The sequence below is a fragment of the Gallus gallus genome, chromosome 1 (genome assembly GCF_016699485.2).
Source record: "Gallus gallus isolate bGalGal1 chromosome 1, bGalGal1.mat.broiler.GRCg7b, whole genome shotgun sequence".
Lineage (NCBI taxonomy): Eukaryota > Metazoa > Chordata > Aves > Galliformes > Phasianidae > Gallus > Gallus gallus.
In genome coordinates this window covers 12,362,037-12,374,296 of record NC_052532.1, presented here as the reverse complement: position 1 = coordinate 12,374,296, position 12,260 = coordinate 12,362,037, and the positions used below count along the sequence as shown (strand labels likewise).

The following is a 12,260-nucleotide window of genomic DNA, read 5'->3' as shown; positions in this document are numbered from 1 at the left end:
AATAAAGGTAAACATAGGGTCATGCACCTATGTCATAAAAAGGGAAAGAAATGAAGAAACAAACTGAGTCATACTCTAAAATGCAACATCCTCTGTATTATCCAGTTAATCTGGTGTCTGATATTTTTTTCTTTTTAGAGCTTAAGGCAGAGGAAATTCCTTCCAGTGTGCTTTACAAAATGCTAACTGGGCCATTAATGATTAACAAATAAATAATACCGCCTACAGTTATCTTTCTTCTCCTGAAGACACTCCCTCTCACTGTAAATCTGCCACGTTACTTCTGATGGGAGTGCTGATAAATGAAATCAGATGCAAATTTTAGACATTAGTTTGAAGTGAATGAATGAAGTTGCTGTCATTCAATTTAAGACCTCTGAGTATACCTGTGACAATCTGAAACTTGAGATAGCTTACGGCTTGAAGTCCTTGGGGTTCAAAGCCACAATTCACAAGAACCTCAAATAAAGTAATAAAAGATGCTGCCTAGTATGACTTTTTTACACCCATCATGATGTACACTTTAAAAATGTTTGGTTTTCATCTATTATTTAATAATCTTTACTACTGTTCGGGGAGATGTTAGACAAATAGGTTTTTGTTGTCTTTTTATCTTTCCGTTTTTTTTGAGAAAGCAAATGGAGTCTCTTTATGCCATTAACCAAAGTGACTTCTAAACAAAGAGGCAATTTAACAGCATCCCCACGGCATTACACTCCAACTTAACCCTGTGAAGACTGTGCAATGTGAAAACCCAGATGATCAAATAACTGTTACTTTACTGGGATTCTAGTAAACAATTTAGTAGTTTTACAGAAGTGAAATAGCACATTTTTTTGCAATAACATTATTCAAGAATACAATTCCAACAGTAAAGAGCCCTTGTAACAGTCTTTCTATCCAGACTGTATCTCTGATTGATTTGTTTATTTTACATAACGTTCATTTAGTGGAAGTGAATGATGTGCACTGTCAGCATAGTAATGTAAACCAGAGCTTTTCCAGGATAGGAAGTAAACTGTAACATCAAAGGAATATGAGGAGTGGAACGGCTGCTGCATAGAGTGGTGGGGTTATTTTCATTCACTGCATTTTTTAGAAACTACTTATTTATTTTCTATTAAACTGCCTGCTTTAATATTTGCCACTTTCACAGCTGGGTGTGTTAGTGATTGCACCCCAAACCTCATCTCTCAAACATAACAGGTTTTTGTTACATCAAGTAAAACAAAAGTACCATATACTTCAGTCTGCTCACTGTTCTCTATCAGAGCATTCAATATATACAGAAAAATTTTATATGGTAGTGAGGTAAGAAAGAAACAAAGGTTTAAGCTTACCCTGAAGTCATCCTAGTTCTTCTCTGCTTGCTCGGGCAAAGTTACTATATTTACTCTTTTTCTAGAATAAGCACATTTTTGCCCTTTTCAGCAAAGACACTTATGTTTTAACAGTAACTGCTCTTTTCAGCCTTACATTTGCCAGAAGCTATAGTTGGTCATGTCAGTGTTTATGAAAAACTAATGTACACAAACTTTATTCTTATCATCTGTTTACGCTTCATGTGATTGTCATAAAATCTTACATGAAATAAGGGACTTAAAATAAAAGTGACATAGCTAAATGTTATTTTTACCTACTAGTAATCAGAATAATGGCTAACACACCAAATTGTTTGAGGCAGTTCCTTAAAGCAAACATAAATGCTACTGCTTCCTCTTTAAGTAGTGTTGTGCAGATGACTGCATTGGCTTTTCCTTTCACTTCTTTGTGAAACATGAGATAATATGAACTCACTCATTTGCTCTATTTTTATTCTGATAATGTGTATTAATGACTGCACTTAGCAAAGAAGGAACTTTCATATCCATTCATTCAGTGAGTTGGCTAATTAACAACAGTAGCAATAGGTACGTATACCATACCAGGAAAATGTTTCAACATGTTCTATATTAATCTTCCTCATTGTCCATTTATCCCTTTCATTATTTCTAAATATATCATGGCCTCCATCTACAACTCACTGGGTAGATTTTAGCTTTCCTATCTTTCTTCCCTTAAATTGGCAAAACTCAACCCTATCCCCCTTTGTCCACAGAAGGAAGACTCCAGTGACAGCACAACTCACAGCAGAAAAGCTTTGCTTTGAAAAGAAGGCACAATGGCTCTACTTACTATTATCAAAATAACCTATTAAAAAAACAGCAACAGTTTGCTTCAATGTAAATCAGTATTGTAGGAATTGTCACTAGCTCTTGGAAGCCTGGAGAGCCAGAACATCAGTGGAGTTCTAGAGTAGAGCAGTGCTTCACTCAACCATACAAACCATCTCACCACCCAGTTAAATACAATATATCTACTAGAAAGAAAAGAAATAACACTCACTCAATAAAGTAGACTTCCCCTTTTTCTGTATAAGCCATTTCCCAGTTATCAGGCAATGGGCCCAAGTCATCATTCTCTTCAGGCTTTGTCTGTTTTGTTACATCCATATCCTCCTTTGCTTCTTCAGGCTGAGTATATCCTGGGGCAGGGCATGGTTGGGTAGAAGATACTTCACCTGAGACACCTGTGCTCTTGTCCTCATGTTCACTTGATTCTACAAGAGAAGAAGAATTAAAGTTTTTGGCTATTTAAATTAACGATGGATGATATACTGGGTGCAAGTCAAACAAACATTCTATGAACTGTAAGTCTTTAAAAAAAGAGAAAAAAATTGTTGGATTTACACAACAGTCCCTCTAATGATGCATTTTTATCTGGAACACAATAAAAGAAAGTAAAGCAATAAAAGCAAACTGAAACAAGAAACTAATAAAAAGCTAAGAAATGAGCCAGAGAGTTCTGGCTTGTTTTGTCCCAGGAGTCCTTCCTTCAGAAGTTAACACTGAGCCCTGTTTTACTGCAGAAAACAGATCATTTTCAATTAAAAAAGTAAATACACTCATATCCATAGGTAAAGAAAACAATATGACATTCATGAATTCATAGCTATATCTAAGCCATATATAAAGTGGTTGTGATTTCAATATAATCTATGGGAGGCTTAATTTTCCACAATGACAAATGCCTCCTATACCCAATGTAATTCTGTGTCATCGTGACCCAGAACATATTGAGGAAGAAGCCTTCCTTTCCTAACCTTTTTTCAGTGCTCGGTCTTTCACTCTTTACTGATATTACTTTATTTATCTGACTACTGCTAACTCCAAGAAAGGATACTTGAGAGAACTTGTCCTACTAAAGCGATTCCCTCATCCTTGGGGGTGAATACACTTGGCCGACTGGTCTACTAGGCATGTGTTTGTATCATTTGGTCTATCTACCTATCATTTCCCCCCCAAAATGGGATGGGAACCTGTTGCCTCAATGGACCAGAAAAGCTCTCATCCTTGGACCCTGGATCCTTGTTTTCTGCTGCACTTAAGTGGAGCTTGATCACACTGAAGCAGAAAAGACCCCTATATTTGACCAAATGAACTACAACTAAAGTAAGTTCACAATTTGAATGTATTGGCTGAATCTCCAGTGTCTGTGATTCAATTGGCTGAAATGACTGTACATATTGAGATGAGTGGGCTGGCTCATAGGTGACCACAGAGGCACTCTCTCACCTCACCTCCTCAGCAACACAAAGGGAAGGAAATGCAATGAAAAAATGCTAGGGTCGAGACAAAGGAGATGAACAATGCTCACCAATTGCTCACTATCACAAAATTGTACAAAAGGCTAAAGAGAAAATGAAATTGTTCAGCATGAACACTTGAAAAAAAATAGCAGGCATGTAACAGTAAAATAGAGCAAGCAGCCTAGAAAATGGGATATGGCCAGGGACATGAAAAGTAACAAGAAAACTTTCTGTAAGTACATTAATAATATGAAGACTAAAAGCAGATTCATTCCACTATGTGGGAAGGAAAGCTAATAACATATGACAAATATAAAACCACAAGGCAGTTAGTGCTCATTTTGCCTCAGTCACTACTGCAAAAAGATTACCTATGATTAAATGACTAACATAATTAACGTCAGCAGTAGGGCTAAAAACTCAGATTAGAATGGGCAGAGAACGGGTCAGGTATAATTTAGATGAAGCAGCCATTTGCAATTGGCAGAGCCTGATGAAATGAAACTCAGGCTACTTCAGGAACCAACGAAACAGATTCATGACTAGTGAATACACCTTTTGAGATTCTACAGAGACAAGAAACTTCAGAAGGACAAAGTCTTGGTTTCAATAAAATACCTATATTTTAGGTTTCTAGATAGTTTTATATTCTTAACTTCTGAACACCTAATCTCCCTCCAAAACAATTAAGCCATTTTGTAAAAAGAAAAAACACAACTAATGAAACTGTAATCATAGAATCATAGAATCATAGAATTGCTCAGGTTGGAAAAGACCTTAAAGATTATCGAGTCCAACCACAACAACTACCCTAACTCTAACAACCCTCCACTAGATCATGTCCCTGAGCATCACATTCAAACGGTTTTTAAACACATTCAGGGGTGGTGACTCAACTGTCCTGCTGGGGAGCCTCTTCAAGTGCTTAACAACCCTTTCAGTAAAGAAGTTTTTCCTGATATCCAACCTAAAAATTTCATGTCTATCTATTTTTAATTCCTAGAAGGACATTGGGACCAGCAGTCAAACCACCTACACATAAGCTCTTCAAAGGTGGTGAATAATTGTCAAGATGTAGCATGAAGGAATTGTGCCAAACTCTTTTTTTATTTTTTTATTTTTTGACAGAGTACCAGATGTTGCTCCTCACAGAGAAATGGTAGACATAGCTTTCATTATCTTAAAAAAAAAAAAAAAAAAAAAAAGACTAAAAAAGACTAAAAAGACTAAATGCTTGTATTTAAAGTACTTGTTACTATTATTTTATGCTGTTGGGAAATGTGAATCTGTCTGTGGGAACAAATGAATTAGTAAGAGGCACAAGTGCAAGTTTTGCTTAGCTGAATCCCACAGCAGTGCAGTAGGATCTCAGGGGAATGCAGTCACCTCTTGATATCTGCCACTCACAAACTTCCCCTTCTTTGGCTTTCCAAAGTCTGTTGCAAAATGCCACAATCAGCTGTAAAAATGAAGATGGGGAGCAAATGTCTAGAAATAGATTCCGAACAAAAATACAGCAGAAGTATAGAGATGTGTGAGGGACATCTATGCGTTATGCTCTGTCAATAATAATACTATTCCAAAAGAAAAGCAAGCATCATAATAGATAGGAAGACTGAGAATATGCAATATAGATCCTTCCATTATCAGCTACAGTAGGTTTTCAGCAGAAGCACAGAACTCATTTTCAAGAATTTAATGTCAAGGAAGACGTCAGAGGAAAGCGACAAAAATTATCAGAAGCATGGAAAGATGGAGATCTTTTTTATTTTATTTTTTTAATTTTGAAGGGAAAAACTGGTGGATATGGAAGGTACTTTGGTATTATGAAGGATAAATAGTCTCTACATGCACTGAGAAAAGGATGATGTAATTGCTGACAAATTCATCTCTATAAAGTAGAAGTGAATCTTCATCTGTTTTAAGCATCATTGAGAGCACTGTGAGTTGTTTTCTACACAAGTCCTGAGCACATTTCTACTGTGGGAATACTGCTGCACAGACTAAATGAGGTCAAGATATAAAGTCAGATAGCACATATGACGACAGTAGAAAAAATAAACTTGGTGCATGGGTACACTGTACATAACAATGGCCAGTCCATTGGTCTGACAGGCATGGTGACATTGCTATGTCCTAGGATTTTAGCACGACATCTGTAATGTGTTCGTTCTCAGGATTTTATTTTCTACAGGTCTGATGAGGTCAGATTCTTAGTTTTTTATAGCTATATTAGCAAGCTGACAGAAAAAAAAAATGTGAAAATTAAACCTTGAGGATTACAAGAAATATTTTCAGCCTGTCTCAGAGATTGCTATCAAAACAAAGTGGAAAAAGAGGAACCTAATGTTTATTTAACAATTAAAAATATAATTATGGTTAAGCCAATCTCATGACTTATTAATTCTTGGATCATTATTTTTAATAGTTTGTTTTAGTAATAAAGAAAAAAACCATCTTGTGCATAAAGCCCAAGCAATTAAAGAAGAATTGCTTAATGTCATTTAATAACATTTAGTTTTACACAATGGATGTTCTAGTTGCTGATTATCTGGAATGTAGCATTACAGTGGTATTTTCTCTTTCTCTATACCTATCCTATCCTTCATATATTACAGAAAGGGTACATATTCACCTTGCTGTTTGTTTTTTTTTTCTTTCTCCTGTTGATATATGTTCTTACATAACATTTTATTTGATAAAACAAAACAGGAGTTCTGGTTAAAAATTGGTAGTGCCTTAAATGTACAAATAAAGCTTGAAATAGTATGGTAATATGCTATGAGCACAAATATCTATCATCAGATAACATCTGATACAAATACAAATCCTAACACGTCCAGAAATACTTTTGTCACTGAAAAATACAGTTGACTTTTCATCAAGTGAAATCGCCTACTGTCTACAAAACAGATTACATGTCCCAGATTTCTATAAAAGAATTTAGCACAGTATCTCAGTGAGTGTTCTGTGAAGTGGCAGAATAGGCACCAGCAAAGCACCAGCAAATTATTCCATGTGTAGAAAACAAGAAACACTGGGGAAAAAAAATCATAGAATCATAGAATGGTTTGGGTTGGAAGGGACGCTTAACTTCATAATATTAAATACTCTAAGTCCATCTCTGTAGTACTTCAAATATCAGCAGCGAAAAATTTTACTGGATGAGATGATATATTCTCCATACAGCTCTTACAGAATATTTTGGCCATTTGTTGAACCTGAAGGTGCACAAGTCCATATGATGTGATGAGATGAACCTGAGGGTCCTGAGGGTACTGATAGATGAAATTGCTAAGCCACTATCCATCATACTTGAGAAGTCATGACAATCTGGAGACTGCCACTGACTGGAAAAGGGGAAACATAACTCCCATTTTTAAAAAGGTAAAGAAAAAAAGAGACCTGGGAAACTAGAGTCCTGTCAGTCTCACCTCTGTGCCCAGCAAGACCATGAAGTAGATCTTCCTGGAAGCTGTACTAAGACACAAGGACAACAAAGAGGCAATTGCTGACAGCCAGCATGGCTTCATTAATGGCAAATCATGCAAGACAGAGTTAAAACATTAGAAGATCTGTCTGGACCTGTACAAAGCACTGTCCTGCATGGCATTCTTTTTTCTAAATTGGAGGACATAGATTTGATGGATGGACCACTTGTAGGATAAGGAATTGGTTGAATGGCCCTACTTTGAGAGTTGCAGTCTACTGCTTAATGTCAAGCTGGAGACTTGTGATAAGTGGGTTCAAGAATTGGTGGTATACGGATTGGTACTGCTTAACATCTTTGTTGGTGGGACCTTAAAGATCATTGAGTTCCAGTCATTAATGCCATGGACAGGGACATCTCCCATTCTATATCAGGTTCATCAAATCCCCATCCTACTTGGCCTTGGACACCTCCAGGGATCCTGCTTCTTTGGGCAGTCTGTTCCATTGCCTCATCACCCTTTTAGGGAAAAATTTCTTCCTAACATCTAATCTAAATCTACCCTCTTTTAATGGATACCAATTTACATATTTTTAAAAGTCTTATGGCTCTTAAGTGTCTTCTCTTTTATTTTCTTGCCTCTGGCTGCCATTGCTATGCAATAATAAAAGAGCAAGCTTAAACTGTTCTCCAGGACTGCTGCACCTTGTGTGGTGACTCACAACACTGGAACTTAAGCCTTTTGCTTCATTTTCAACCTAAGGCATAGAATGATCATTCTGAATCTGTGTCATATTTTATCCTTCAATTAATTTGAGCCTGCCAGAACTTCAATTCTCTGGTTGCAACTTATCATTACTCAAGTAATGTCAGGTAAATATGCATACATAAACATTCTTCCAACATTACACTGCTTCTTTTGTAGTTTGGATGATAAACACTTCATCAGTCAGAAGTGTAAAGCAAATATGACCAGCACAGTGTCAGATCATGATACTGGTTGTGAATGTCTGACAAGTAGGTTGCTGTTTGATCAAGCATCTTTATACCACTACTGTCATGACATTTGCAAAAATCCTTGATTTCATGACAGTGTTCATCAGAAAAGGTTTTTCAGGTGCAAGATATCTCATCCAGACCAGTGAATGGCAGAAACCTAACCCAGACAACCAGAAGTCCAGTAATTGCATTAGGAGTGGGAAACCCAACACTAACTCTAGACGTGGCCATTTCAACAGCTAAATACAGATCACTTCTGTCATTTGCTGTTTTGTAAATAGAAGAATTTCTCATTTGAATTTAGCCACCTAGGCTCCTGTGAATCTGTAGGCTGAACTAAACATTCGAGGTTGCAGAGGTAGTACTATAAAAGGAGTACCTGAAACAGCTATGCTCTGTTAATCTTTGGAAGTGTCTCTTTCTCCCTTCTATCAAGAAAGAATAAATAGCTCTAGCAAAAACTAAGACATTTAGGTGTATCATTTACTATATGATCCATTTCTTATTAGATACTATTGTGTGCTGACAGTACTAGATCCAGGATGAAGGACTGAGACTTCATCTTAAGACGGCCAAACACCTCATCCTAAAGTGAGAAGGCTTCCTGTTGGGTTTTGGGCTGAGAATATGTGACAAAATTCAGAAAGAAGAAACACATTTTACAACACAGATAACAAGAAGACAATTATGTATATTGACCAGTCAATCTATATACAAAAAAATCCAAGGGAACTTTGGCCTGTAAAACATGGTATGAATGAAAAACTGATTCCTACTAATAGAACTCTACAGACACAAAGATTATCTCAACAAACACTGAAAAGTGGTCTGAAAAATCAGACCCAAGGCATAAAGATCTCTGCATCTACAGATGTTGCCTACTGGCCTGATAAAAACAGGTTTATTTCCTTTGGATTCATCTTAGATCTGCTACTACTTCTGCCTTGCAGTCCTAGGTATTAGAGCAGCCCTTTGCCTGGCCAGCACACTGATAGCTTTGGGATTTAATAAGCTGTAAAGTTGTTGAGTATTTGTAAAAAAAGTATCAATATCTCAGATGTCCTAATAGCCTTATATTTAATAGAAAAATCTTCATTTATAAGTGAGACATTTAGAACAGAACATACTTTCTAAACAAAGTAAAATAACAAACATCTTGCCCTAGTTACTTCTTTCTAAGAATCAGAGCGCTCATTCAACCAGGATTATAAAATCAACAAAAACAAAACCACACAAAAATTAATACATTCTAATTTCCCTCATTGTTCAAAGATACAAATGACAAATGCACGTACATTCTAGGGCAGCTAAGGCTCTGACAGTTGACAGAGAGAATGACTGCAGTGACAGAGCCCATGGGAGCTACACACCCCAACAAAAGCAATGCAGCATGTATGTACAGAGCTGCTTTGCTACAATCCCCAAAGTCCTCAATCAGTGTGACCGAACAACAAAACCCTGCTTATGAAACCATGAGCACCAACACAGGCGCTGCTTGTTCTGCTGGCCACACCTACAGGAATCACTTTGTGGGGGGTGAGGAGAGGGAGGAAAAGGGTTGTTGTACTCCAGTGCTCATGTGTTTTGTTTTTTAACACAGCACATGCCAGTGGCTGTGTCTTGGGTGCTGCCTAGTCACACAGAATTTGCCTGGGATATGCCAGTCATTGGTGGAGAGTGCAAGGAGAAAAGCAGGTAAATATCTCCCCATGATCCATCTGGAACTGAAACACTGCACCAGAAACTGCTCCTCAGCAACGGTTGGTTAAGTGGCATATTTCAAGTAACTGCAAAGAATGATTTTCCTAATGATTTCCGCAGTACACATCACATACCAAATCCTGCCTTTGCCTCTGTCACTGTGAAAGTATCCTGGCAACAGAGCCAGGGCTGATGTTTTATGTAAGGATTTCTGGGCTTCGCCCATTTCTGCTTAACTGTGTAGGAAAGGCACTAAGTGCCAGGGCATTGCCAGCAGATGCAGTACTGTGGGGAAGGGATGAGCAAGGCTCGAACAGCAACGTGACAGTAACACCAGGGTGTCATGCTGCAGCCCTCTGGTGTGCAGAATGAGACCCACTCCCACCACACACCACTACCTGACAGCGCATTGGACACAGATGGATTTGGCACTGGAAATTTGCCCTTCCGTGTAATATTAGTCAGCTACTACAGAAAAGCAAGTGACAAATGTATCTGTGGTGGAAGGATAACGAATTCAATATACTTTACAATGCAGAAGGAGAAGAAAAGAACACATAGAATCTGCAGGATACCAATCCTTTTTGCAGTGCTTAGGAGATTAGGTAGTGGATTTATTGTTTCAGATACCTATATGTTTATAGAACTCCTTATCTTCTTATATGTGTGGCTGTCATTACAGACTTCTACTTCAATCATTTATTCCTGAATTTCTAAGTTAACCAAGAATAATTCAGAGTTATGTATTTCTCAGAGATATAAATGTCTGAATTCTTTAATTTCCTACTTGAAGAAAAAGTAATTTCTTATATGTTATTTCAGAATCAAAAGGATAAAGTACTTTGAAATGACGACTTGCTGCAATATTGAAGGGGAAGCTGACTGGCAAAAACCTGGACTTCTCTCACTCAGGATACCAGTCTATATTTTCAGCCCCATTTTTCCTGAAGAATTATTATCTAAAGGGTAAAACAACAGCTGCCTTTAGGACTAGACATCTGAAACCCTTATCAGCTTTACATAGCATCTGAAACATTTCTGGAAAGGGTCCTTCTTGATAGTGTTGCCTCTAACTTTCATCAGCAGTGTCACAAATTTATTAATGTGATGACAGCTTTACTCTTACATGGTACTGCAAAGATTTAATAACAATTTATAAAAGTTCCCTTTATAATAATCTAGTTAACTTTGCAGTGAATATCACCTTCTGAGAGCAAGGAAAACTGAAACAGAGAGACAGGATTCATTTGACAAAATTGCAGTTCTCCAGACTCCCTCTAAGGTCAATAAAGAGAAAAGGGCGCTTGGGTTTGATTTCCTAACATACAAATCTCAAACAAATCACCAGAAGTGCAATGAGAAAGAAGATATTTTTCTCTTCAGACTGTAGAGTGGTTTCAGGGTGATTAGCTCACAGGCAGCCCTGACTGTAGCTGAGGTGAGTCTCCAAAATGGAGGTGAGGTGTTTTGTTTAATGTCTGACAGGGATTCTATCACTCAGAATTCCTGACTTCCAGTCATGCAAGAGCATCCTTACTTAAGCATACATATTCATTGCAGGAGATAACTGGGGAATTTGTGAACGGAAATGCACTGCAAAGTAAGAAGGAAGAACAGACCTGGTGTTACTGTCACATCATTTCCATTGACGACAGGTCTTTCTTCCTCTTCTTCCTCAGGTGGTTCAATACCTGTCTTCTCCATGTTGCTCACAGACTTATTCCTCTTACGTTTGCCTTCAGCCCCAGGAGTGGCACCTGGAAGGATCTGATCAGTTACATTTACCAATAATGGAGCTGGTTCTGCTGGAGGCTTTGGAGTGCCGTAATAGTTGTCTGGAAAGATAAGAGAAAGAAAAACACACAAATTAGCAGAAGTGAATCTGCTGCTTCTTCTTCTCTTGGTTTAGATTAATGGCATTTTCTGCTGCATGATTTAGTTCATCAGATAATATGAGTTCAAAAAGTTTTCCACAAAGTTAAAAACTTACTGTTCATGAAACAGTGATTCTTTTGATGCCAACACTAGTGAAAAAATCATGCTCACAAATATAATCATACTGACACTTCTTGAAACATTAACAGGGTAAATTAATATTCCTCTCACCCAAATACCTGAGAAACAGGCAGCATATCAGAGCTGTTTTCTCGTTCCAAACTGCTAGTTAAGACAAGTTAACATTTATGCCACAATACAAGAGTTTCTGAAGCATCAAAAGGACCATAAACATATTGATTACTCACCAACTTACATCATTTTCATACCTCCTAAAATTATCTTACCTGGGTGGGAAGCAAATAATTATTCAATGATACAGAGATCTGCAGTTTCCAGTAATGCCCGCACTATCTCATTTTTCATATTTGTCAAAATTTTGCTATTCATGAGCAAACCTTCTTGTAATAGTTAATGCTAATATATTTTCAAAGAAAGATGAAACCTTATGCTTTAGGGCTTAAAATTATCAGAGTACTAAGAAATTCTGAGAAGATTTAAGGTGGC

General features: G+C 37.3%; 1 protein-coding gene across 15 annotated transcripts in view; it reads right to left on the bottom strand.

Moving 5' to 3' along the window:
• The window catches only part of MAGI2 (membrane associated guanylate kinase, WW and PDZ domain containing 2), a 726,830-nt gene that overhangs the window by 244,349 nt on the left and 470,221 nt on the right, over nucleotides 1-12,260 (bottom strand). For all 15 annotated transcript variants that reach the window (NM_001396254.1, XM_040685423.2, XM_040685432.2 and 12 more), the window contains 2 exons: nucleotides 11,378-11,593; nucleotides 2,386-2,599 (listed from right to left, as the gene is read on the bottom strand). In NM_001396254.1, coding sequence (NP_001383183.1) covers nucleotides 2,386-2,599; nucleotides 11,378-11,593 — 430 coding nt within the window. The remainder of the gene's footprint in view (nucleotides 1-2,385; nucleotides 2,600-11,377; nucleotides 11,594-12,260) is intronic.